Source organism: Electrophorus electricus, chromosome 13 (genome assembly GCF_041902795.1).
Source record: "Electrophorus electricus isolate QZ-2024a chromosome 13, ASM4190279v1, whole genome shotgun sequence".
In the NCBI taxonomy this organism is placed as follows: domain Eukaryota; kingdom Metazoa; phylum Chordata; class Actinopteri; order Gymnotiformes; family Gymnotidae; genus Electrophorus; species Electrophorus electricus.
The window spans coordinates 4395744-4423292 of record NC_137509.1 but is presented as its reverse complement, the minus strand read 5'-3'; the positions used below and the strand labels follow the sequence as shown (position 1 = coordinate 4423292).

The following is a 27549-nucleotide window of genomic DNA, read 5'->3' as shown; positions in this document are numbered from 1 at the left end:
CCAGCAAAAATTCCCATAAGATCCTAAACTATTGCTCACGGGGAGAGGACCAGAGAGAAAGATATGCCCTCACATCCCCTCCTCTCGCTGGCCCGATCTGCATCCGTGTTGATGTGACATGAATGTCTCCCCTCTGCCCACTCAAAGGCAGTGTGGCTTTACCTAACGGCCCCCCGCTCTGAATGAGTGCGGCATATGTGAAGACAGCGTTAGGGCTTCCCGGATTCCGGCTGTATCCCATCCCTCCCTGCTCATTGTCATGACTTTGCCATACTATTGAGGTTTGTTATAGTACTGGTCAGAGGAAGGGGGTTGGGTTACAACACACGTTGGTCACAGTTGGGCACAGTATGCCGAGGAGTAAAAAAAAACAAAACCATTTGTCTTTTTTGTTTTTTTTGGGTCTTTGTGCGCCCATCTGAGGGGCTGCGTCCAGTCAGATAAGGACCATGCGTTGGCGGCACTGGGCGAGGTGTTGATGGACTGCCAGGCTGTTGCGGAAGCCCCCGTCTTCTCCACTGGCCTGGCGTCTCGTGTTTACCCAGGCCTTGTCCAAACTCTCTGCAGCTGTCGCTCGGCAGCCGTCGCCGCGGAGACGGCGGCTACTCCAAACGGAGTCGGCTGGCGTGTGGAGCGGTTCAGGGCAGGGCGGCACGTGGGTTGGGCGGGGTAGTGTGTGGATGGCTTAAAAACACAAACGTCTGTGATGGAGCGTGCAACATCGGGGGGGTGGGGGGGGGGGGGGGGTCACCTCAGCTGTCGCCCACCCACGTGGGCGGAGCAGCTGCAGGGACAGAGCGAGGTGCCCTGTCTTTCCCTTGCTACGCAGCCGCCTCCCCCCCACACAAAGGCCGGCTTTCACGGGCCGGTTTTTTGGGCACCAGGATAGCCACAGCTAATCTATTTAGCAAATGCATTCAGTTCCTCAGTGCGATTATTATACCTAGCCTAAATGGGCTATTATGAGCACTGGGAGGAGGTGAATTTCGGGAGGAATTTATAATTAAGATGTCAGTTTGGGAGGGCCCAGGAAGGGGAAGAAAATGTGTTGGTTCATGGACGATAAGTGAGAGAGGGAACAAACTGAGAGTTGGGAAATGTTTGTCGCGGTAACCAGTACGTAGGACTGAACCGTAACCAGGTGTTTGTCACGGTGACCAGTACGTAGGACTGAACCGTAACCAGGTGTTTGTCGTGGTGAACAGTACGTAGGACTGAACCGTAACCAGGTGTTTGTCACGGTGACCAGTACGTAGGACTGAACCGTAACCAGGTGTTTGTCGTGGTGAACAGTACGTAGGACTGAACCGTAACCAGGTGTTTGTCGCGGTGACCAGTACGTAGGACTGAACCGTAACCAGGTGTTTGTCGCGGTGACCAGTACGTAGGACTGAACCGTAACCAGGTGTTTGTCGCGGTGACCAGTACGTAGGACTGAACCGTAACCAGGTGTTTGTCGCGGTGACCAGTACGTAGGACTGAACCGTAACCAGGTGTTTGTCGCGGTGACCAGTACGTAGGACTGAACCGTAACCAGGTGTTTGTCGCGGTGACCAGTACGTAGGACTGAACTGTAACCAGGTGTTTGTCGCGGTAACCAGTACGTAGGACTGAACTGTAACCAGGTGTTTGTCGCGGTGACCAGTACATAGGACTGAACTGTAACCAGGTGTTTGTCGCGGTGACCAGTACATAGGACTGAACTGTAACCAGGTGTTTGTCGCGGTAACCAGTACGTAGGACTGAACTGTAACCAGGTGTTTGTCGCGGTGACCAGTACGTAGGACTGAACCGTAACCAGGTGTTTGTCGCGGTGACCAGTACATAGGACTGAACCGTAACCAGGTGTTTGTCGCGGTGACCAGTACGTAGGACTGAACCGTAACCAGGTGTTTGTCATGGTGACCAGTACGTAGGACTGAACCTTCACCAGCTGCGCCTCTCGCACCTGCTCCCAGGCCACTGCGCTAGCCCACCTCACCTCACTGTAGTTCTTCCTCTGTGGTTGCCTGTTAGCAATGTGTCTTGCTCCAGGCTGTCGCATTCATCCTGTTGTCCTCCTCAACTCCCTCTCCTTCCATCTCTCTCTCCTTTCTCTCTCTCTCTCTCTCATTTTTTGCTGTGTCTAGGTTTTGTTCCGTCTCCGCCACCGATCCCCCACGGGACCCGCTCAGGTTACGGGGCTGTCTGCTTTCAAAGGCGACTGGGAGGATAGCGTGATGCGTGTCGGTGGTGTCGGTGCGTGCGGTGGTAGGGCAGGTGGGTGTGCTTGCACAAGGAGCTCCGGTCTCACGGCGACGGTGGCGACAGCTGCGGTTCCAACCGCCTCCCGAGCGGGAATGCTGAAGCCCGCCAGCGACTGGCCGCTTCCGAACCTCCGTCTGTGGATGTGCCCCGAGAACCCGCAGCCCACACGCCCACGGTATGGAAATGGGCCAGTCGGAGAGGACAGCATGCTCTGAACACACAAACGTGCTGATTGCGGAATGCTAATGAACGTTTCCCGCTGCATCCCACTACTGTGGAACGGAAGGCTCGAAATTTTGAATTCCTTTCAGGATTTCATGAATATTCATAAACAGAAGTTTGTTTCCATACACAGCTCACGTGTGTAGGGAAAAAGACAAAGGCAGTAGCAGAGGGAAGCGTGTTGCGCAGTACATTTAGATGTTCATGAGCTTCATGAGTCATTACGGAAGCGGCTAAACCTCGTCGAACCAGAAGCCATGACCCAAACCCAAGACACTGGAACAGATTTAACGTTGTGACCAATTTGTTGATGAGGTGAGAGATTGCTGCCCCCCTCAATGTTCTGGGGGCCTCCGTTTTAACCACGCTACCCCATGTCAGCTCATTCTGCCAGCTCGGCTCTGCGCTGTGCTTCGGGGGTCCAGGTGTAGACCTAGAACATACCGGCACTCCAGGAGATCTGGACTGCATGGAGGTCTTCAGTGTATCCACACATGCACCTTGATTAGAGCTTTATCACAACGGTATCTTTCTCACGTCTGGCTTATTACTTGGCAGGAAGTACCAAACCTGAAAGGCGAATGAAAGAAACTTGTCTATGTTCTTCAGTGGCCTGCAAGCAGATATCCTTGCACAATTAGGCTCATGTGAAATATTAACAAGCAAGTCTTACAAAAGACCAAATCGAATCTTCTTGCCTGCAATAGCCGCAGTACAGAGCTCAATTATATTTCATTATCATATATACTCCGTGGTTAATTATTCTAGTACGAGTGGAGAGAACATTTATGGACGCTGCTCTCACTGTGGATCTTAAACGGGCAATTACGTGGACGTTGAAGTACAGCCAGGTGAACCGGCTCATCGGGTCTTGGCGAATGCATTATCCTGTTTGGTGCCAGTCGCCGGTGTAACCAGAGTCGCACCGGTGGACCACCCCCCACAACAACCCCCCACCCAGGACCTCAGGCGACTTCCGCGTTTCTTTGGAGAAAACGTCACGCCAGCCCTGAATGCCCCCCCCCCCCCCCTCCAACTGAAAGGCGTAGCCCTGCCGTAACCCTGGGAATGCCGGGAGACGTTGTCTGGAAGAGGGCAGGTCATGGCGACTTATCTTTGAGGCATGAGCACAGGTGAATGGACGGATTGCGGTCAGATGGCGTTAGGCTGATCGCCGTCGCGCGTGTAGAGCGGCATCACACCAGCACAGCTGGAGGACTCTGACACACCATTCTTTGTTACATGTTCTCTCTCTTCCCCTACCTCGCCCTCTCGCCCTCCCCTCTCACGCTCCCTCCCTCGCTCTCTCTCTCTCTCTCTCTCTCTCTCTCTCTCTCTCTCTACCTCCTCTTTTGTCTCTCTCCCTTGCATTTGCTTGCCAAATTTTGGCATTATTTGTTTAAAATTGGAGAGAAAAGGACAGATAGGAAAACATTTAGAGGGAGAGATTCCAGTTTTGGACAATGGAATTAATAAGTGTGTGTGTGTGTGTGTGTGTGTGTGTGTGTGTGTGTGAGAGTGTGTGCGAGAGAGAGACAGAGAGAGAGCATGAGAGCTGTGTGCATTTGTGTTAGGCAGAAAGAGAGAGTTGTGTTTGTGTTTGAGCTAGAGAGAGAGAAAAAGAAAGAGAGAGCGAGAAAGAGAGAGGTGTGTGTGCGCATGCGTGTGACTCCATATCTGAGCTGAAGGGCTTTGTTCCTCACTGTAATGTGGAAGGCGTTAACGTGCAGCGTGTCCGCGGTGAGCGGTGAACACAGAGCTGAGTGGATTGTTTCTCCGCCCAGTCAAACGCGTCTCACCGAGCGCCACGTATCAGCACCATACGGAAAGAGAACTCGAGATAGACTGTCTGGGCCCTTCCGTTAATGTCATTGCTTACGTCTGCCGCAAAATATCTGCTCTGGAAAAAATTAAAATAAAAACCGAGACGTAACAGCTGAGGGGCGGCTCGCTGTGAGGCCTCGCCGCCTGCTCCTTTTCATCTCGTCTTATCTCTTCTCTATTGCGCCATCTGTTTAGGAATATAGTCACCACCTTAGTCAATAAGTGGGTCAATATCCCAGCCTCTTCCCCATCCTGGGGTGCGACTGCTGATTCAGTTAGCGGGCCTTTGCTCATTTTGGAGAGATGTTTTTAGTTTTTGAAGCGTCTTGCTGTGCGTGTGGGAAACGGTACCCCCGCCATCTGGGGCTGGGAAACCAGCACAGTCACTTCAGCCCACAGTCAACAAACAGTGTGTGGCGCATAAACATTTAGGGAAAAGACAACCAGACGAATGAAAATGTTATGTCACATATCGGTGTTATCTGTCCCAACCTACAGAGACGGTGAAACTCTTTTAACAGTTATTTTGTAAGAACGTCTAATGGTGCGATCGGGTTCCTGAAACATTACCCAGAACTGATAGACAGACTTTATCCCAAAGAAGGGGAAGGCCGAAGCAATCTCCACGTGTTCCTGCAGCTTTAGCGCGCAGCTAAGCTAACACACACGGCCTGGGGTACCGCTCAGCTAGCCTGGCCTGCTCGTCGGAACAGGCTCAGTCTGAAGCCTTGAAAATTGCTATTCTTATATCTGGAGGCGTAGCAGGGGACACTGAGAAGAAAATGGGACACCACCTGGCACAGTTTAATCCTCCACCCACCCCCACCCCCTCCCTTCCGGAGGTTTCTCCGCACCCTGGAGCAGGCTGTTACAGTATGAAAACGAACACACACACAAGCTCTTGAGATCTCGCTCTCCGGTCCTTCTAACAGCCAGAAAATATACAGTTTGTCGCTACGTTTTTGCATACGTTTTCCCTTTGTTGATCAAGCGATGTTCAAAACTACAGTTGAGACCGACATTTTGATGGTGTTTAATGGCTAACAGAGGGCTCGTCGTGTCATGTCAGGACTCACGGAGTGGTGATGCACCACCCAAATGCGTCACCCAGCCGCAAAAAGCCCCCCCACAAAACTAAACGATCACACACCAACAAAAAAAAAGGCTGAGCTGAAAGCAAACCAAAGCATTTTAGGAAGAAATAAATGTTAATCCGGTCATCTGTGTGTTTACATTCTTAGCCGTCCCCGTATAATTTGAAATGTCAGCTGGGATGTATGGGAGCGTGTTGGAGCGCTGGGAGCTGACGGCAGCAGCGGTGGTCCGTGAGCAGTGGAAGAAGATGAAAGAGCGCCAGGGTGGTGGATTTGTCTGTCTCCATCCTGTCTCATGTTTAATCACGCATCGTGTGTGTGTGTGTGTGTGTGGTGACATGCTATAAACCAAGGGCTTTGCTTGGTTTGATTAAATGAGAGAGAGAGAGGATGGTTGGTGTTTCATATTGTTTCTTTATAATAGCATAAGCCCCACAACACACTGCGCAATGTGGAGTTAAACACCTACTGTGCGCATCCGGGGCCGGATGGACAGGAATGCTGTATGAGAGATTCCCACATGGGGGGTTGTGTCCTTGTTTCCTTGGACATGTTTATGTTGATGCACATTGCTCTGGAAACATGTGGCATTGTTACGCCACTTCCAAGCCAGGAAAACACTACTGAATGAACCGGAATTATATTAGATTGATCTGAGTGGGAGCAGAGATTCTGGGGTTTTATTAACCACAAAAAAAAAAAAAGAACCGGTTTGGACGGTTGCTTTTCCATCTTTCCATCCTCCATCTCTCTCTCTTTCTCTTTCCCCACTCAGGTAGTGTTGCTTTTATTTGTGTGGTCTTGCTTCTTGGGTTCTGGAAGGGTCAACCCACCTCCACCACCTCCATGGTATCACTGGAGTCACGACTGCAGTGGGATCTGGGAACACGGCTTTAATCTCAGGAAGAGAAAAGCAGTGAGACGCAGCCTGAGGTCTGTTTGAAGGGCTCCGAGCATTCCGCGTTTCTCCTGCCCGTCATCCACGAGGCCTGATTTGAAGGCTACCAGGTGTGGTGTCGAATGCAGAACGCATGTGGACTCGCAGCCTCTTCTGAGACGCTCTTAGACATCATAATTTGTTAACATGACACCCCGAACCATTAATGTGACCTTCTGAGGTATTAACATGACAGTTGTCCAAGTTATGTGTGTTTATTCCACTTAGTGTGGGACTTCCTTGCCTGTCTTGGAGGTGAAGTCTGGAGTCTGCAAATGTTTTTACACGGCCAGGCACATTTACGGGGCAGGGAAGGACCGAGTTCCTTATGACCCAAATTAGGTACAGATGTGTTTGAGAAGTGTTCACCTACACACACACACACACACACACACTCACACACACCCACACACTTTCCCTTCCTGGTTTAAGTCACAGATGTTGAGACATGGACACGCTCGGAATCACACTGCGGTTTGATCCCAAGTGCTTGGGCTCTGGGGATTATGTAATGAAGCAGAATTACTGAATTAGCTGGTCAAAGTTTGATATGCCTGTTCACGTTTGAGCACAACCATGAACACCAGGCCGCGCCCGTGAACACCAGGCTGTACTGACCGGGGCTGTAGATGGTTTCCACTTCACTCATTTTAGCTTCTGAAAAGTCCTTTGATCCTCATTAAGCAAAAATTCTCTTTCGTGCGTATGCCAGCAGCTAACTGGGCGGGGTGGGTTTCCAGCGCACAGCAGAGAGCCGTGGGCACATGCTTTGGACCCACCAGGCACGCCGTTGCATCTCCACGTACAGTCGGGCTTACTGTGGATTGCAGCTGTTTTCGGAGACAGAAGCAAGTGACTGATGGCTGTTGGTTCAGGAGCATGCTTGATGCTGCTGCTTGCTACCTGGGTTCGCTGGCACCGGGTCTGACACCCCCCAAAAAAGCACAAAAAATTGTGAGCACTTGTAGTCTTGATATTATGTGTCTGGCACAGCTGCAGCAGGTGTGTGGGAGACAGGACAAGCAGGACACCTGGGGGATAGTTTTTCAGCAGGACCATTTTGAATTCTGCAGCAGCAGGCACTCATGACCGACGGCAGAAATGCACGTTAAGTCTCTCATGCCGTTCCCAAACACACAGCGTCCTGAGGCGGCCCGTGATGTGGACGTGAAGTGACAGACACTGTGTGCATGCGGACGTGCGTATGCGGTGGGGACGGTCCCCTCTGAACACGTGCCCCATGCTTTCAGGGTGGATGACTGTGGTCTGAGCAGAAACCAAAAAAACTGCTTTACAGACCAACAAGGTTCGAGATACCAAGGTCAAATCTGGCTCGTGCTGAAATCGGCTCCTCACTGGAATCTCGGCCGAGAAGCCACGCTAGCCCGGAATTTTCTGAGGAGACGCCACCTTGTGTTGCTAAGATGGCGACAGCGTCTGGAGATGTCGCGTGGAGTTGTGTGCTGGTTTGGTGTCAGCTTACGCCTTGCCTGGGAACAGTCGGGCGTCAGAACACAAGCTGCTGGCTGCATGGGATGAACTCGGCAAACTGCACGTCATTGGACAGAACCGGGAAAATGACCAGTGCTTGTTAGAAGTGCACAAGTGGCCGTGTTTCTTACAGTTGGGCTCACAATGTCGCTGGTTCAGAGACACACACACACGTACACACATACACGTACACACACACACACGCACACATACACACACGCACACACACACGTACACACACACGCACACACACACACACACACACACACACACAGGCAGACGCTAGACAGACACATGCATACCCTCTTGCTGGCAGGCACACAATTGTTAGATGTCTGCTTTTGCCACCTCTAACCACACAATCCTCTCTCTCTCTCTCTCTCTCTCTCTCTCTCTCTCTCTTCCTCTGTCCCTCCCTCCCTTGCTCTGAGAATTCCTTCATTTATTTGGTGTCACGACCATGAGTACAATTACAACACACTTCATCGTCAATGGCCCTTAAGTCTTGATTTGGCCCGTCTGAAGACACACGTGCACACACACACACGCACACACACGCACACACACACACAAGCATGCACACACACGCACGCACACACACACACACACACACACACACACGCGCACAGACACAGACACACACACGCACACACGCACACACACACACACACACGCACACACACACACACACACACACGCACACACACACACGCACACACACGCACACACACGCACACACACACGCACACACTCACACACACAGTAGCTGATGCGAATGAATGCTCTCGCCCCTCCCCTATTCATCCTGTCCTTCCTCCATCCTTTCTCCCTCTCTCTCTCTCTCTCTCTCTCTCTCTCTCTCTCTCTCTCCCTCCTCCTCTTTTCACTGCCTGCTCTTTGCAGGACTGAGAGGGGGAGGGTCTGATGGGAGTCCAGCGTGAACGTGCTGTGAGCGTGCGCCACACAGCGCACGTGCTCCAGGCTGTGTTCCGAGTGCGGACCCAGGCGTGTGGTGCGGCCCGAGGTCCGCGTACCTTCCGCTGGGTCACATGCGGGTCAAAAGCATGTACAGCACAGTGCTGTGACTCGACTGGGTTTTCTGCTCCTTTCTTTGCGATTGCCTACTTATTACAATAGATCGTATTGAGGGCACAAATCGATTGTATTTATTTCATTGCATAATTAGCTGACAGGCTGAACGCATGCGACTGTCTTCAGCAGGTCTGTCTTCAGCAGGTCTGGTCTTCAGCACGTGTGTGTGCGATGTGGACAGCGAGGAACTGTGACTGGTTTTCTTCTTCGTCGTCGGTGCTTCTTTAGTTGACGTTAATCGTGATGCGAGCAGAATTTGACATGTGGCGATCGGGAGAGGCCTCGGCCCATGCGTGCGGAGAGGCCTCGGCCCATGCGTGCGGAGAGGCCTCGGCCCATGCGTGCGGAGAGGACTCGGCCCATGCGTGCGGAGAGGACTCGGCCCTTGCGTGCGGAGTGCGTTGGCATCTTGGCTACCGCCACCTCCCCAATGCCACCGACAACCCAGGCCTCTCCATCCTCCCTCGAAGCCCCTCCCCTCTCTGCCAGACCTTCGTTCCAAGCCCCTCCCCTCTCTGCCAGACCTTCGTTCCAAGCCCCTCCCCTCTCTGCCAGACCTTCGTTCCAAGCCCCTCCCCTCTCTGCCAGCCCCTCCTCTACCTCACCTTTCCTCATTCTCTTGTCAAGATTTTCCTCCTTCAGACTGAATTTGTCAGATCCTCAGAAGTCATGAGACATATTTATTTCTCCACAGTTTCCCCCACACACACACACTACAGCGGTTGTCACGTGTTGAGGTGGGTCTCAAACTCCTGACAGGACCTGAGGTGAGCAGTACAAACCCAACGAGAGCGCAAGCAGGAGACAGGCAGAGACAGACGTAGAGGAGTGCGTCTGCGTAGCAGAGTTCGGCTGTCAGGGCCCGGTGGAGACCCGACCCAGATGTGATGTGAGGACAGTGGCCCCTGAAGGCTCCGTGTGCTGTTCTATTACAGGCAGACGCTCTGCACTGTAAATCAATCACCCCGCAGAACAGAACGTTGATAACACCTGACGAACACTGACACGGATCAAATTAGTTTGCATAATACTGCTTCTGGAATCCCCCAGGCCAGCTTGTGCTGATATTTTGTATAGCAAATTCAAATCATTCATGCTATATAATCATTTAATAGTGCAAGACGTTAGGGTATAAAGTGAGGACCTTGAACCGTAGCCGTAAATAGACTGTGGTGATGACAGTGGTGGTGATGATTGCACTTATCGTTGTTTAAGACCTTATGTATTTTGTACTTCTAGGTATCAGCATTCATCCCTGTATTCTACAGTACTGTAGTTCACTGGTATGTTGGACTATAACCTGCTGTACTGTACTAGGCTATTCTTTGAGTAAATGACACAGCACTTTTGTAAGTCGCTGTAGAGAAGAGCGTCTGCTAAATGCCATAAATGTAATGTAATGTAAATGATGACTGTGCTGACTGTTGGTGGTGACTGTTGTGGTTGTGACTGTCGTGATGACTGTGGTAGTGACTGCTGATGACTGTGATAGTGATGACTGTGTTGGTGATGACTGTGTTGGTGATGACTGTGGTGCTGATGACTGTGTTGGTGATGACTGTGGTGCTGATGACTGTGTTGGTGATGACTGTGGTAGTGATGACTGATAGTGATGACTGTGGTGCTGATGACTGTGTTGGTGATGACTATGGTGGTGATGACTGTGGTGGTGATGACTGTGGTAGTGATGACTGTGGTAGTGATGACTGTGGTGCTGATGACTGTGTTGGTGATGACTGTGGTGCTGATGACTGTGTTGGTGATGATTGTGGTAGTGATGACTGATAGTGATGACTGTGGTAGTGATGACTGATAGTGATGACTGTGGTGGTGATGACTGATAGTGATGACTGTGGTGGTGATGACTGTGATAGTGATGACTGTGGTAGTGATGACTGTGGTGGTGATGACTGTGGTAGTGATGACTGTGGTGGTGATGACTGTGATGGTGATGACTGTGGTAGTGATGACTGATAGTGATGACTGTGGTGGTGATGACTGTGATAGTGATGACTGTGGTAGTGATGACTGTGGTAGTGATGACTGTGTTGCTGATGACTGTGGTGCTGATGACTGTGTTGGTGATGACTGTGGTAGTGATGACTGATAGTGATGACTGTGGTGGTGGTGACTGTGGTAGTGATGACTGTGGTGGTGATGACTGTGGTGGTGATGACTGTGGTAGTGATGACTGTGTTGGTGATGACTGTGGTGGTGGTGACTGTGGTAGTGATGACTGTGGTGGTGATGACTGTGGTGGTGATGACTGTGGTAGTGATGACTGTGTTGGTGATGACTGTGGTGGTGGTGACTGTGGTAGTGATGACTGTGGTGGTGATGACTGTGGTGGTGATGACTGTGGTAGTGATGACTGTGTTGGTGATGACTGTGGTGGTGGTGACTGTGGTAGTGATGACTGGTGGTGGTGACTGTGGTAGTGATGACTGTGGTGGTGATGACTGTGGTGGTGATGACTGTGGTAGTGATGACTGTGGTAGTGATGACTGTGTTGGTGATGACTGTGGTGGTATTGACTGTGGTAGTGATGACTGTGGTGGTGATGACTGTGGTGGTGATGACTGTGGTAGTGATGACTGTGTTGGTGATGACTGTGGTGGTGATGACTGTTGGTTGTGACTGTGGTGGTTGTGACTGTCGTGATGACTCTGGTGGTGGCTGCACTGTATCTGCACTGTGTCTGCACTTTGGCTGTGCTGTTGGCTGCGTGAAAGCAAGCCCCACATCAACCCCAGCTGTTGTCCGCGCTGCAGTGCAGGACAGCCGAACACGCTGAGTGAAGCGCTAACTGCCCTCGCGGGCAAGCGCAAGCGGACAGACGTCCACGAGAATGTGGCGGTGCATGACACGGGACACCATCCTCGACACCCAGAGAGTGCCACCACGTTCCGTTTCCCTCCCCTGGACAGACCACAGACGGTCAGCTCGGAGCGCGTTCTCCCTAGCATGACAAAAGCAATGTTGTGCAGCAGTACGTTGCTAGCTACGCACGTGAGTTCTGCCCAGGGAGATATCTCGGGGTCCTTTCTCCCAAACACACTGCAGCCACAATGTCAACACAGGCCATTATTCAGAAGAACAGCGGCTGAACAGATAGGGGGAAGTAGTGCGTGTAATTGGAAATATTCAGCACATCCAGCCGACGTCCCGTTCGGAGCCCGGCTGCAGAGTGGGATACTGCGGTCATGAGGTGAACGGGAGGCAGGGCTCCTGTAAACAAGCCCCGCGCTGCGTGAAAATCTCCATTACGGCATCTTCGTTACAGGTCGTCGGGGAGGCGCACGCGACCCCGGCCAGAGCCGGATCCTCCGCTTCGCGCGCCAGGCATAATTCAGCGCTTTCCCTGAGCGCGCCGGGGCACAGGAGCACCGTTCCCCGAGCGTGAATATGAAACGCACGTATCGGCAGGGGCGGGGGAGGGGTATCGGCAGGGGCCTGTTCCCGGGCGCCCGCAGAGAGCATCGGCAGGGCGCGGAGTGGAGGAGCGGTGCCTAATGAAGTGAACAGGCCCAAGGATCCAGCAATTTGTCAGCGGTTTAATGGCAGTGCGGGCCACAGCCTGCTCCTTCAATCAAGACGCAAGTGATCTGGAGGTCCCGGGGGAGAGAGCGAGGTGGCGTTTGTCTTAGTGTCGTGACACAGCGCGAGACCCTTTCATCCTGCATTGACAGCCACACGAGACCTTTCGTCCTGCATCGACTGCGATGCCCCTGCCCTTTGCCGACGTGGTGTCTGGGCGGGCCGGCCAGGCTGTCTCCCGGGCCTGACCGCGTGCCGTCTCCTCTGGAGACCTGTGGTGCAGCGGTCTGTAATGGACTCCCATTCTGGCAATTCCGCTTCACCTCCTGGTGATGAAGGGGGGTTAATCTTCCTGTTTTCAGATGTGGTTCTGTTTTCCTGCTAGCTTAATTTAAGGACTCATTAAAATGGATTTAACCAGTTCACGCTCCCCCTCACCATGCACTTCTCCTCGTGTGCCCTGCGTTGTCGGTAGTAAGGGTTGCTTGTCTCCCTGGCATTTTAAGCAGAGCGGGTCCTTCCCAGGTGTCCTCCCAAATCCCGGGTGTCCTCCCAAATGCCTGTGGAGGCTTTTATGGGGATCCTCACCTCTCTCGCTCTCGCGCACCCTGCAGGAGGCGCAGGGAGGGATCTAAGTGAGTGGCGGCACACCACTGCCCCGGCATTCAAATGGAAATGACTAGGGGATGCTCACTGGCCTCTGGAATCCCCACAGATGAGCCTGTCAAGTGCTGAGCCTCTATGAAAAGCCATTTGAGAGTGAGAAGGAGAGAAAGAGAGGGTGCGACAAGCAAACAGAGAGAGAAAGCGCTCGGCCTAAACTCGGCTGGGCCTCTTTTTGATGCGTTTGTCTGGAACGTATGCGGGGTCGCATTGACGTTTCCAACCTCCCTGCGATCATGCAGAACCAACACTGTTGGCTTGTTCATAAAGACACACACACACACACACACACACACACACACATCCATTGCTCTGCTGAGAGGAAGGGGGAGTATAGTTCCTTATTTGAATAGCTGCTAATGTGAACAGGAAGTGAATATTCCCTTGGCGCTTGCTCTCTTGCCTTCTCAAAGCAGCATCACACGATCACATGTCGTCATGGTGGTTGTGTGTGTGTGTGTGTGTGTGTGTGTGTGTGCGTGTATTGGGGAGGTGGGTGGGCAGATATTGGCTTTTTACCATGGGCCGACGTCTAATTTATGATAATGCAAGCGCCGGGTTGAAGACTTGGGGCTTGGGGTCGGGCCAGCATTGATCTGCGACCACGTGAGCTGCATGCTGTCAATAATTAATCTAAACTTATTTAATTGGACATTTATTTGAATTTAGTGCCACCTGATTAGAGCGCACAAGAGATTGATTGTCACTCAGAAGCGATTTGCCGTTTATCAGAGTCGTTAATTCCTAGTGCAGACCGCGTGGTCGCGGCGTCCGGGCGTCGCGTCGGACAGAAGATGCCGCGCAGCCGTATCGGACAGCTGACGCGCCCGGCCGCCAAGTGCCTCTGGAGCCCACCGCCTTTTCCACGGACCCATGCTGTCGCTGAAATGCCACCGCATGGGCATCGTTTGTCACGCACCTCTCCTGCGAGGCCGCCATCCGGGCGCAGGCGCCAGCTCTTGCCTGTGAAACCCGCGAGTGCCGGCAGGACCCGGCGGTGGTCCGCTAACGCGTGCGTTTCGTTACCAGGCGCCCGTTCAGTCATGGCCCACGCTAAGTTATGGCGCACTGTTTACCTACATTAATATGATGGATCTTGCATCGTGCCGGGCTGCTTTTTGATTCCCGGCATGGAGAGGGGAAAGGAAGGGATGAGGCCCGTCGGAGCTCTTTAGGAAGGTAAAGTGACAGGCGTGAAATAGGCTGCGCGGAGTGGTGTGCCAGCGTTTATTGATGGCATAATAATAACATTAATAACAAAAACATCATCCGCGGGCTGACTTCAAAGGGCGCCTTTCCCGAATCTCCGCCTGCGTCCGTGACTGCCGTCCTGGGAACGGCGCGATGGGGAGGATGAATTAAGTATCTTTTGAAGTCAAGAAAGTTTGAAGTCTTTGGAGATGAGAAATTAGTCAGCGTTCTGTTTCAGCATCCACACGCTTGTTCACGCTGGGTTAGGACGGATAGAGCGATGGTTTGCAAGTAAATGATACTTAACAGTAAAATGTCACAGGTGTGATTTATTATCAGTCCCGAGCAATGCACCTAAACACATTTCCACCACACTGTGGAATTGACACTCGTGTGTTATTCTTGCAAACTGCTATATCAGTGCGTTTTAATGCTGATATCACAGGGGCTGGTTTTGGAAACCCAGACTTTGAGAGTGATACATATATTCCTATGCATTCAGTGTCCTCCTTTATTTTTGATTGATTCTTCCATTAACAGCTTTGAGAAAAATGTGCGTGAAGTTCTGTTTGGTGTACATCTGTCGGGCCTGCGTCCTGTTCTCCAGCACGACTGCAGGAGTCCTTTAGAGCACAGCGGTATTCAGTATGGGCTGAAACTCTGCTGCCTTGTGGCACTGCTCACTGTACCCATCACTTTGAGCATCACTCTGGAAATTCAAAATTGCTTTTTGAAGTCTTAATGGCCAGACTTGGCCTGCTGTGCTTTGCAGTAAATCTAATAGAAACACTCGTTGGTTGGAGCAGCAACATGTGTTGACGTAGCGAGAGACTACACAGTCTCTTAGTGCAGGATTTGAGTCGCACTAGTAGAATTTGCCCACACCTTATGGCACACTGATGGTTAATAGATAATAAGATTACTCTCTTTATTGTACTGTACAGATAAACGGTACAGAGTTTTATAGGTGTAAATATTAGGGTGTACCTACAGTCATGCAGAAGTACACCTTCCCTAAAATAAGATTTGTGGGGTAACGCCGTAGTGTGTGGTGCGGGGTAACTCCGTAGTGTGTGGTGCGGGGTAAGGCCGTAGTGTGTGGTGCGGGGTAACTCCATAGTGTGTGGTGTGGGGTAAGGCCGTAGTGTGTGGTACTGTGCCCTGTGAAGTGGCCTATATTCAGGCATGCTTGCAGTGACGTGCGCTCCTTTGAATCCCTGCTCGATTTGAGTGGTGACTTTCACCTCCGCTAGTTCTGCTGTGCAGCGGCACATCCATCCGCTAAATGCTAACTCTGTGCCGTTTCTTTTTTTCCCCTTAGTAACCGAGCAGAATGATCAGCGAACTCCGCTCAAATACCACAGCCCGCACCGCAACGATAAATTAAAATGGTCCCCCTTATTTAAGAGCGCAGAATGGGAGTTGAATTCCTCAGCATATTTATTCTTTATTTACTTCTACAGTCGGAGGTTCCCGGCAGCATGGGGGAGGCTTGGGGTTTCTGTATTCCTAAAAGAGCGCGTCGATTGTTCACCGCTGCGCACACCAGAGAGATTTAAAAAGGCAAGCGGCGCCGAGTGGACAGAGCGGGGCTGTCGCTGACGGGTCGTGAAGTCGAGCAGAGTAGAATCTCGTCGATCCTGGCCCTGCATTGTCAGGCCGTGGTGTCCAATCCACTCTGCGATGGCGCTCAGAACAGCTTCTTGTCCATTGTTTGGAATTTTTTTTGGGGGGGGGGGGCCTGCCAGACCACGGCTCGAAATCGCAGACCAGAGGACGTGCCGCGGACCGGGGCGATGCGATTGGTGGGAACTGGAGGCTAATGCCGGCCCGGTTCCCTTTCTCACCTGGGGCCCCTTTGAAGCAAGCCTGAATGTCCCAGTGGCCCCACTCTTCCTTGCACACAAAAGCACAGTGCAGGCATGCGCTAATGCCTCTGTAATCAATGACCCACAGACTGGCATGGTGAAGGCAGGCAGCCAGGGAGGCCCGTACCGAGGGTCCGGCGCGCGAGAGATGGGGCCTTCACGCCTGCGGACTCCAGACCCCCCCCTTTAATCCCCGTGGCGGAGCTGCTCTATCAAGTAGGCATCACCGGCACAGAGCACCGCAAATCCCAGCGGCACTCGGCTGATAACCGTGCGAGGATGTAGCTTACGGTTATCAGACCCCAAAGCTGCCGTCTGTGATCCCACCTCCCGCTAATCCAGACGACTCAACTGCAGGCCGTGTTGGGGCCAATTTATTATTGTGCCCAATTTATTATTGTGCCATTGTGCCAAAAGAAGTGAAACTTTTTTTTTTCCTGTCTAAATAAGAATATGTAGGGTACGAAATGATTTGATATATTAATTACACACAAACAAAATCCCAGACATTGTCACGAGCAGTGTTGAATTACCCCTTCTAGTGTTCATTTGTATCATGCTGTATGTGTTAATTCAGTACTGTTTTTTAGTGTGTATCAGCAGTAACTGGTCGATTGTTATTCAGCGTGCATCCGTCTAAGTCTGCACACTGGTACGGAAGGCGGCCAGTTTTACACGCCTTACATGCAGTGCTGTATCGTCATGCCTTTCAGTACTGCATTCCTCCAAACAGTCCTGACTGTTGCGACTGTCCCGAGCCAAAACGGGAACAGCCAATCCCTAGCCCAGCTCCCATGGCTAGCACAGCTAGCGCTGCTCACCAGGGCAGAATCTGATGGTGGGTTTTTTTCTTTTTTCCTGTAAGACTCTTTTAATGCAGCGTGAAGCTCTCTCCAGTGGAAATAGAGGTGACCCCACTTCTGGCAGGCACTCGATCAGCTTACCATGTTATTGCCATCACGGTTCCCATTTGCGCCGGAGAGGAGGAGGAGCCCTGTCGGGGGAGGAGTCGCGGGGGTACGAGCGTGGGCACCACCAGGCACCGTGGAAGACCCGTGTGCAAATGGAAGGAGACGTGGGAGAAGCGCCGGGACGGAGAGATTTGATTTCACGCCGCTTTAGCCTTTGGGAATAGGAAGACCCATGGGTCTCATCAACAGGCCCCGTTAAAAGCGCTGAAACTCTTCTACCCAGCAGGCCTAGCACCGCGTATTAGAGGTTTAAAGACAAACCGCAAATGGGGATGGGCAGATGGCCGTGGATTGAACTTAGAGCGGTTGCCAGGGATTGATACCAAAACTCCGCATTTTGATGTGTGTTTAGGTGATTCAGTATGGGAACAAGAGCCTGGTTTAAAGTGAAATTCACATTTCTACACAAATATAGACAGTAACTCGAGAGGACTATAGTTTACAATATTTTAGATAAGATTTGTCAAAAATGATTACAAATGACACTTTTATTAAGCTCAGGGCTGAAAATTGCATACCTATCCAGGCTGTTCCGTTGCGACACGTTCAGCATGTCGCCACATCCACATTCAGCGGTCAGCTTTCCCGTACCTCAACAGGTCACTTTCAGACGGGTGACCATCAACTTCATCGGACCACGCTGCAATTGTCTCGTCATGCGCTCGGGTGAAGTTTGACTCAGTCTCCAGCACTATGGCCTTGAGATTTCTCTGAGCACATAAAACATCTGATCTGTGGACAAACACTGGCAAAATCATGAAATGCGCCGCTGTCACGGTGGCCGTAACTACGATTTAGGATACTGGGGACATGCCGTAGTTCTCTCCTTTTTATCCATCACATATCTGGAACAATAAACAACAGATCAAACTTTGCACATAAGAACTCCTCCGTACTTTAGTCCTCGAAGCATCCATTGTGACTGATCTTTTGCTTAAAGGCACGTAGGGCTCCCGTGAGCCGCCAGAATCCAGCTCCCAGTGTAGTGTCAGGGCTCCTCACTTAACCAGTGGGAATGATGGCATCAGACACTTTTGGCATTGAAGCCCATTAATCAGTCACAGTGTCTTGTTTTATTGATTGCTATTGTTACCCCAAGTAATTAAAGTGTAGCAAGCTCATTTTCAGTAGACATTCTGGGTTACGGCATTGTCGGTATAAAAACCTTTTGACTGAAGCAGAGCTTCATTTCGTGTTTGTTTGGCAGTGCGCTAAAACATCTTGCATCTGTGGACAAAAGAAAGGGAAAAAAGAAGAAAAAACTTGTTTTAAAATGATTTAGATTCCCTGTTTTAAACTGAACCTGATTTCTGGTAACGAGCCATTTAGCCTTTGTTTTGGAAGGTGTGCCTACAAGGAGCTCTTTATGAAGCTTGTTTCTTAAATACACACTGACTTCCTACCTGCGGGGTATGTTCAGCACTGTGAGAGTTTTACTGTCTGAGCGTGCAGCCTGTTGGACGGGACTGCGCAACAAGTGTTATATATCACACGTTACGTATGCAATATATGAATATGCATGAGGAGAAATGGAACCTGCCTGTAGTTTAAATTTTCATGGTGAATCTCGCACACTCTTCCCAAATAGTGGGAGAACCAGTGAAGGGTCCTTGTAAACTGTTCAAATTCAGCTCCACGCAAATATTTGTTTTTAAGCGAGTCCTCCTCATCGTTACTAAAAGAGTGAAATGACTCTCGAGCATTTCAGCAGTTCCAAAATTATTAGTTACAGAACCCCCATTTCACAGCTCCTCTTGCTGGTTTCCTTTTTGCTGACTTTCTGTATCCTGCTCTACCTCTACCTGTCTATATGATTCTCTCTCTCTCTCTTTCTCTCTCTAGGTTTGTGTGTGTGTGTGTGTGTGTGTGTAGGAGTATGTGTGTAGGAGTGTGTGTGGGTGTGTGGGGGGGTTGGGTGTGGGTGTAGGAGTGTGTCTGTTGTGAGTGTGTCTGTTGTGAGTGAGTGTGAGTGTGTGTGAGTGTGTGTGTGTGTGTGTGTGTGTAGGAGTATGTGTGTAGGAGTGTGTGCGGGTGTGTGGGGGGGTTGGGTGTGGGTGTAGGAGTGTGTCTGTGAGTGTGTCTGTTGTGAGTGTGTGTGAGTGTGAGTGTGAGTGTGTGTGTGTGTGTGTGTGTGTGTGTGTGTGTGTGTGTGTGTGTGTGTGATGTGGACTAGAGGGCAGCGCGGTAGGGGGCACCAGCCTGTTTTTGCTGATCATGCCCTTTTCTGCCTGCGTTGGCATTTCTGGCCAGAACTCAGTGAGGAACTTTCATCTGCACCACCCATGATGATTCATGTGCTGTGTGAGCTCCAGCGAAGACCGTGGTGGGCAGCGTTTGTCCAGAGTGTAACATCTTTGTTTTTATCCTTTAACTTCTCTCAAAGCCGTGTCTGCGTTGTCGTTGTAGTATCATGTCTAGATGTGCCTTAGCCTGCTGCACATGATGCTCGGCAGCTGAAGGGACAGAAGTGATGAACTGAACCTGCCCACTGACCTCCAGTGGAATGGCAGCTCTGTCCCAACCACTCTCACCGTTACCAACAAAAGGACATTTCAGGTTAGCTTCGCGGCTGGGAGCTTGCCAGTGGGGGGGTATATGATAAAGGAAAGCCCCTGGCCCTATGCCCTAGCAACCCCTCCGCCCAAGTCATTACTGCAGGAATGTGTGCTGCCCCGTGGGGGCTTTCGGCTGTAGTTTCTATGGCGCCTTGGAGCTGAAGGGGCCTCACAGTGGTGCAGTGACTGGCAGTGCGTGCCAAATCTCAACCAGGCCAAGAGCGCGTGCACACACACACACGCACACGCACACACACACACACACACACACACACACACACACACGCACACACACACACACACACACACACACAGGGGGAAGGCCTAGCAGAAATGTAGACTGCAGTACTGGGAATGCTAGAAGACTAGAAGACTTCACACACACACACACATATAGAAATACAGTTCATCACCCCTGAAATAAAACTTTTCATTAGCAACTCTGATGCAAAGCTGGGAAAATAGTCTCTCTAATGCCCTACGAACACACACACACACACACACGCGCGCGCTTGCGACATGCACATTCATGTCGGCAGATGGTTACCTTGCCAGCAGACCTGAGGTGGTGTCTGTTCAGTGGGAACAGTAAGCGGCACTGCATGAGCATGGCTCTCTTGACCTGTTTGGGTGCCCACAAAATCCATCTGTGTGACCTGATCTCTGCCGTGAGCCTCCCAGAAGCCTGAAGGCCCACCTCCCTTCCGGAATTCCTCCCTCCTTTACTAATGAGCTCCAAACTGTGGGGGTACTAGAACATCTGTAACTGTATTGCACCTATAGCTGGGTGTAGACAGGTTTGTGACAGGTAAACCATACAGAATCTAATGGTAACTCAATTAAATTAAGACTTAAAATAAGACGTGACTCTGGTAGCAGTTACAGACAGGAGATGCAGAAGAATAAACATTTCTCCCAGACTCATTCACATATCAACAGAATAAATTACACCAAGGCTACTTTGGTTTGAAAAGAATATCAGCCAGAAGCGATGGTGTCATGTTCATTCTGACCTTCAATAAAACTAGACACACTGTTAATGCAGTATTGAGTTTCCCAGTGTCATAAAGCTCCCATTAAGTAACAGCTAACTAAAGTGCTGGTCTTTTAACTGTGGCGTGAGCAGATGAGATGTAATCATCCGGCCACTCGTCTCTCCGAGGGCAGGATGGGCCTTTTAAATGGCTGGCCTCACCGATTTCAAAAACAATTTGGGAAAAAAAATGTTTTGCTATAGATGCCGTGGCATGAGACAGCTTGCTCGCTGGTGGCAGCTCCAGAGCGCTTCGTCCCCACATATTCCTACACATTCCCACACGTTCCACACACCTCCCCAAATATTCCCAAACATTCTCACGCGTCCACCCATGTCCGCTGACTTCTGAGCTGTCTCTGAAGTGATCTTTCCACCAGTTGGAATCAGGTATAATCATCATAACTGCACAGAATCAGTAGGTTTCCAGACCACACATACAAAAACACTGAAAAACACAGAAACTTCCTGTGTGACGGATTTACACCCGGATTTGTTCTGCCATCGGTGGACCAGTGAATGCCGCCTCTTCATATGAGACTGCAAATATTTTGGCTCAGGCACACAGAGCTCTGTGTGTGTGTGTGTGTGTGTGTGTGTGTGTGTGTGTGTGTGCGTGTCTGTCTTCCATCAGTGTGCACTGAGTGCTGATTCTTCAGGTAACATGTGCACTGCAAGCCGATGCTTTTCTTTGTGTAAGGGTCTGACTTGACTTCTCGTCCGTGGGGTGGGGTGTAATGACTGGTCTTTCTTTGTGCGTTTCACGGATCCTTTCTTTCTCTCTCTCTCTCTCTCCCTTTTCCAACCTCCTCTCTTCTGTGTGTCAGAGCGATAAAAGCAGCTAAAATTCCATTTGCAGTCATCTCATAAAAAGCCTTCCGTTCTAATGTCCTCTCTGAGGGTGGAAGGGCTCGACCGGAGCTGCTGCCCGACGTGATGGTTTACACGGACTGTGGTCCTTTTTTCTTCGCTCCTTCCTGGCAACGCTCTCGTCCCCCTCTCTCTCCGAACGCGTTAAAGACTGGACGAGAGGAGACGGGGACGAGGGGACGAGAGCGCTTCTTTCAGAAATGCTCCGCTGCCTCTGTTGCCGTGGCGTCGACGCTGTCACTTTCTCCGAAGTTGACAAAGAGCAAACACGACCGTCACGATGCCTGGGCTCCTTTTCTCCCTTCCCAATTTCCTTTGCGTGATGCTCTTCTCGCTCTCTCTTTAAAATGAAACGTCCCATCGCTCTCATTCTGGTGATGTTTGCAGTTTGGACATCTGGGCTAACTGTATCGCCAACAGACCCCACTGCTGCCTAAAACAACCGCAGTCGTACCGATTGCTACCTGCGCCTCCCTTATCACCTATTGATCATAATCATAGCTTCTTTATTCTAGCCTCTTTATTGATCATAATCATATCCTAGACTTACAGTCCTAATCAGAAATGTTTTCTCTAGAAGCTTTTGAATAACTACAGTGACCACACTAATATGTCCACTGTGTGTGTTTACTACAGTGACCACACTAATATGTCCATTATGTGTGTTTACTACAGTGACCACACTAATATGTCCACTGTGTGTTTACTACAGTGAGCACACTAATATGTCCACTATGTGTGTTTACTACAGTGACCACACTAATATGTCCACTGTGTGTGTTTACTACAGTGACCACACTATGTCCACTATGTGTGTGTTTACTACAGTGAGCACACTAATATGTCCACTGTGTGTTTACTACAGTGACCACACTAATATGTCCACTATGTGTGTGTTTACTACAGTGACCACACTAATATGTCCACTGTGTTTACTACAGTGACCACACTAATATGTCCACTGTGTGTTTACTACAGTGACCACACTAATATGTCCACTGTGTGTGTTTACTACAGTGAACACACTAATATGTCCACTATGTGTGTGTTTACTACAGTGACCACACTAATATGTCCAGTGTTTACTACAGTGACCACACTAATATGTCCAGTGTGTTTACTACAGTGAACACACTAATATGTCCACTATGTGTGTGTTTACTAGTGACCACACTCATATGTCCACTATGTGTGTGTTTACTACAGTGAACACACCAATATGTCCACTGTGTGTTTACTACAGTGAACACACTATGTCCACTGTAGTAAACACACACATAGTGAACACACTAATATGTCCACTATGTGTGTGTTTACTAGTGAACACACTATGTCCACTATGTGTGTTTACTACAGTGACCACACTAATATGTCCACTATGTGTGTGTTTACTACAGTGAACACACTATGTCCACTGTGTTTAGTACAGTGAACACACTAATATGTCCACTATGTGTGTGTTTACTACAGTGAACACACTAATATGTCCACTGTGTTTACTACAGTGAACACACTAATATGTCCACTGTGTGTTTACTACAGTGAACACACTAATATTTCCACTGTGTGTGTTTACTACAGTGAACACACTAATATGTCCACTGTGTGTGTTTACTACAGTGAGCACACTCATATGTCCACTATGTGTGTGTTTACTACAGTGAACACAATATGTCCACTGTAGTAAACACACAGTGAACACACTAATATGTCCACTGTGTTTACTACAGTGAACACACTAATATGTCTACTATGTGTGTTTACTACAGTGTGTGTGCGCGCGCTGGTCTTGCCGCATTTTTGGCATCGTTGAGTGATCTGTTATTGATTTGGATGCTGGTGTTTGCTCTCTGGTCTTCAGGCCTAGGAGTTCAGGAAGTGCCTTCAGCACTTTTATTCCTGGAGTGAGGTTTGTATTATTATCTGCCCACTTTACAGTGCAGAGATCATTAGCAACACGGAGCGCACTGGAGACTTGGGCACAGCAGTGGGATGGAGTGTGTGCTGTGTGGGTAGCTGGCGTTGAAAACTCGGCTGTCCAGCAGGGCTAGTTCCGTGCCCTGGGAGAACTCTGGTGTACACAGCACTGTGTTGTTGAGATGCTTCAGTGTGTGTGTGTGTGTGTGTCTGTGTGAGAGAGAGCGACAACACACACAGAACAAAACGAGCCGGAGATAATGAAAACGCTGTTTTCAATAAAAAGCAAACAGCACCGCAGAGTGGGAGTTGCATATGAGTTGTAAGTTTAGTGCTCAAGGTCTGATTCCTTCCTCCTCCAGTAGGGGGAATAACCCGTCCAGGGCAGACGTACCGTATTCCCACTGGGTGTGCTGAGCTTGTGGGCGCAGCCTAATCGGTGCGGCCAGTGTTAAACTGCTGCGGACGAGTACTGAGACTTTGACGCGGCCTTACTTGTGATTCCGCCTGTGTCCTTTAGGGCAGTATTCAGCCCTCTTCCGGAGTCTCTTTCCCTTTTAAGCAGTTTGCAGAATGCCTATGGGGCTGCTGACCGCCATCTATAATGTATGAGTTTTGTACTTCAGGAATTTTCTCCAAGTCTTGCCGAGCAGTCTGAGACATGCATACATTTATGGAGTCAAAGACAAACACACAGACGGACAGACACACTCAAATACACACACAGACACACACACTCACACACACACACACACAGTGCCTTATGAGGAATCGAGCTCACACACATTCTTTCTCTACCTTCCTCCTCCAGTGAAATTCCACACCTGCGGTCGAGCTGGACGCGTGCTCTTTGAATGCAGTCAGCCGGCGGACTTCCGGATCGAGACGGATGGCGAGGAGCTGGCACTCCGGGTGCTCCGCCCAGCCTCCTCGGCCCCGCCCTCCTCTCCACTGCTCCTCACAGCGCGGGACATCTCCACCCTGGAGCAGTGGGAAGCCGAGGTCAGGCTCCTCCCTTCAGGAGCCCACAAGTCTCAGGTACTGCAGCACCAAAAAAATGTTACTGTTCCGCTCAAAGGATGCCGTAAGCCAGTAACACTTCAACACTTGTTTATTTTTGACCACTTAGTTCTACTAGAAGGTGGAATGTGCAGATGATTCCAATAAGACACAGATGTCTCAGTGAAGTTAGGTGCTGAGGTCAGGAGGTCAGGAGGTCTGGCATGCCAGTTGAACCCACAGATGTGAGATGAGGTTGAGGTCAGATCCCTGTGCAAGCCAGTGAAGTTCACTAGAGCTACTGGTCTGATTTGTGCCATGGGACCCACCCCACCGCTACTAGCTGCTCTGGCATCGTGTATCGAGGCAGGTTGTGTTTTCCGGGTGCCTGCCAAGCCCGGCCCGGTCCACGGCACTGCCAGGCCCTGCCGTGCGTTTCACGACTCCAGAGAGGGCCTTTCCAGCACTGCACAGGTCAGCGGCTTCACGCTACCTCCACTTCTGCCCAACCTCTGGCAGTAGCGGCGATTGTGGCGGCCGAAACCAGGACCGCACACCTCGCTACTTCGATCACGGAGCCGTTTCCCGGCCGAGCTGGGACGGTTCAGACACCGCAGAGTCGCTTGCGGCTGACGGACGGGCTCGCTGGAAAGGTGCCATCCTGTGACAGTGATGCATCACGGAGCTCACCAGAGCGTCCCTGTCTAGTGCCAGGGCTCGCCTACACTGCTCCCCGTGCAGACTTAATGCCTGTGTCAGCAGCGGCTGTGTCTGGAACAGCAGCAGACATTGATCACAAGGTGCAGCCGCACACCTCTAGAGTCGCGCGAACACAGAAGACTAGAATAGCAATGCATCACGCCAAGTTGTTTGTCTCTGTAGATCCAAAAAGCAAAGCAGCTATTAAGTTTCTCCTCAGGGACAAATCTGCAGATGGCGAAGTTCCAGGATGAATTTCATGGGAAAGTGGCGTGTCTGTGGTCTCCGCCGAGGTCTGCAGGGGATGGGCTGGTTTGTTCAGAACCAGCATCTCTGGCCCAGTTGACCACAGCCAAGACCATTCAACTGCATCGTGGTGCTGAGAAGGAAAACCCTTTGCCCAATCGCAAATGTCTTTGCTAACTTTTCCTTGAAGCATTGAGTAATGTATCAGGTGTGATAAGAGTGACTTTTTGGTGTTATTTTTGTACAGAAGCTCCGATTTGAACACTTTTCCGGATGAAGCTTGTGGTTTCATATGTTACATTTCTTGCCGATGGAGGGCTATGCATGTGTATTTTTAGAAACATGAACATGGTGGTGGTGTAACTGATAAACAGGGTTGAGCTGTACTGAAACTGTAAGCACATTTAAACCGGCATCACTGAGCCTGCACGTGCTTCATTAGACTAAGGAGTTCGTTTGCTTTCTTTTTAAGGGATTTTTTTCCTCCATCTGTTTGATGCTCAATTCCAAACCGGCCGGCACGCGACGAAGTGACGTGGCACGCTTGAGATTGTCCGGTGCGCGCGGTTTGTACGCAGCAGGCAGGTTATAGCCCAGCCCGCGCGTGCATGGTTCAGCTACTAACGAGGACGGTAAACCCCGCGAGTCCTCGCGTCAGTTCTGCTCTGTCCAGCTACATTTGCTCCTAGATGTGTTCCAGTAACCAGGACTGCCAATTGCGAATATGAAATAAGAAATTAAATATTAAGGAACTAACTAAACGCTTCGGAGAAGGGACACTTAGTTACTACGGGTACTGGACGTTATGACATTATTGGACCTGTTACGGTGTATATATCTACTATATATACTCACATTCAGACCCCATCAGGGTTCAGATCTGTGTCAAGGTTAGAGATGTTAGGAGTTCATGTGGCTGCTGAGAGAGTAGTCACCTCTGGTTGGGTTGCTTTCCACGTTATGGCTCGTTTCACGCCGTCGCCGCGGTTTAATTCTTCACGGCTTTTAAACCGTGGCACGCTCATGGGCGATTTAACGAAACAGGTGTTCCGAGCGAGCGAACGGACGCCCTGCGATTTAAACTTAACGCGGCGATTTACGGCTGTGTGCAAACATGTGTCTGGCTGACAAGGAACAGTCACAAAAGCAACTCCTCATTAAAAAAAAAAAGAAAAAGAAAAAAGTTTTAGTTCGTTTACGTCGCAGACTTAAACAGCACTGCCGTGTCCTCCTGCTCTACAGCGCCCCCTGGGGCGGCTCACGGTACAACAGCGACGGCTGGCGCAGGTTCGCCTGTACACGTTTAGAGTGTCACAAGCCCTTTTGCTTGGGTGGGATGACTCTCTCCCTCCACCGTCGGCTCCTGGCGAAGGTCTCCTTTCTCCTGAATGCTTGGCGTGTGGTTAAAGCCGAAACTGTGCTGGGATGTGTGTGTGTGTGTGTGTGTGCGCGCGTCATAGACATGCAGCAGGAAGCAAGGTGGCATGAGGTCTTTGTGTTAATTGGCACGCGCGTCCATATCGTCATGAGGCGGATGACTCATTTGCGCGTGGTCGAGGCTCCGGGTGCAGTGACCTGGGGCTGCGTTACCCCACACACCAGGTGCAATAACGCGGGCCGCTCTGCACTGCCTGTGTTCCGTTTCCTCCACAGATTTAGATTGTGTGAATGTCTGAGCTGTGTCCTGCAATGACCCTAGCGTAATGGCTCCTTCCTGTCGCTCTCTCTCTCTCTCTCTCTCTCTCTCTCTCTCTCTCTCTCTCTCTCTCTCTCTCTGGCTACATGAGCTCACTCCCCTCTCCTCGTTTTATTTTCTTTCTTTCTTGTCTTCTTCACGTCTTTCCTGCTCCCCCTCTCAGCCTTCGGCCACTGTTGCAGTCGGTTTGTCCAGCATCTGCGTCTGCCCCACGTGCTCGGCCTGCTCGTGGGGAGCGTTCTCTAAACACGAGGGTTGTAACGCAGCTTTCCAATGCTCCTTCCTGCGACTCGTGTCTGTTTAACTTCCACAGTGAATTCGCAGTAAAAAAAAAAACAAAAAAAAAACCCACCTATGAATCTGAGCGAAGAGGCATCACAACGTTTACGGGCGTAAA

General features: G+C 50.5%; 1 protein-coding gene across 1 annotated transcript in view; it reads left to right on the top strand.

Annotated features, from left to right (window-relative positions):
- LOC113585510 (cadherin-2-like) overlaps positions 1-27549 on the top strand; it is a 73034-nt gene that overhangs the window by 21021 nt on the left and 24464 nt on the right. The window contains exon 3 of the mRNA XM_035536589.2: positions 24324-24550. Within this exon, the coding sequence (XP_035392482.1) occupies positions 24324-24550 (227 nt within the window). The remainder of the gene's footprint in view (positions 1-24323; positions 24551-27549) is intronic.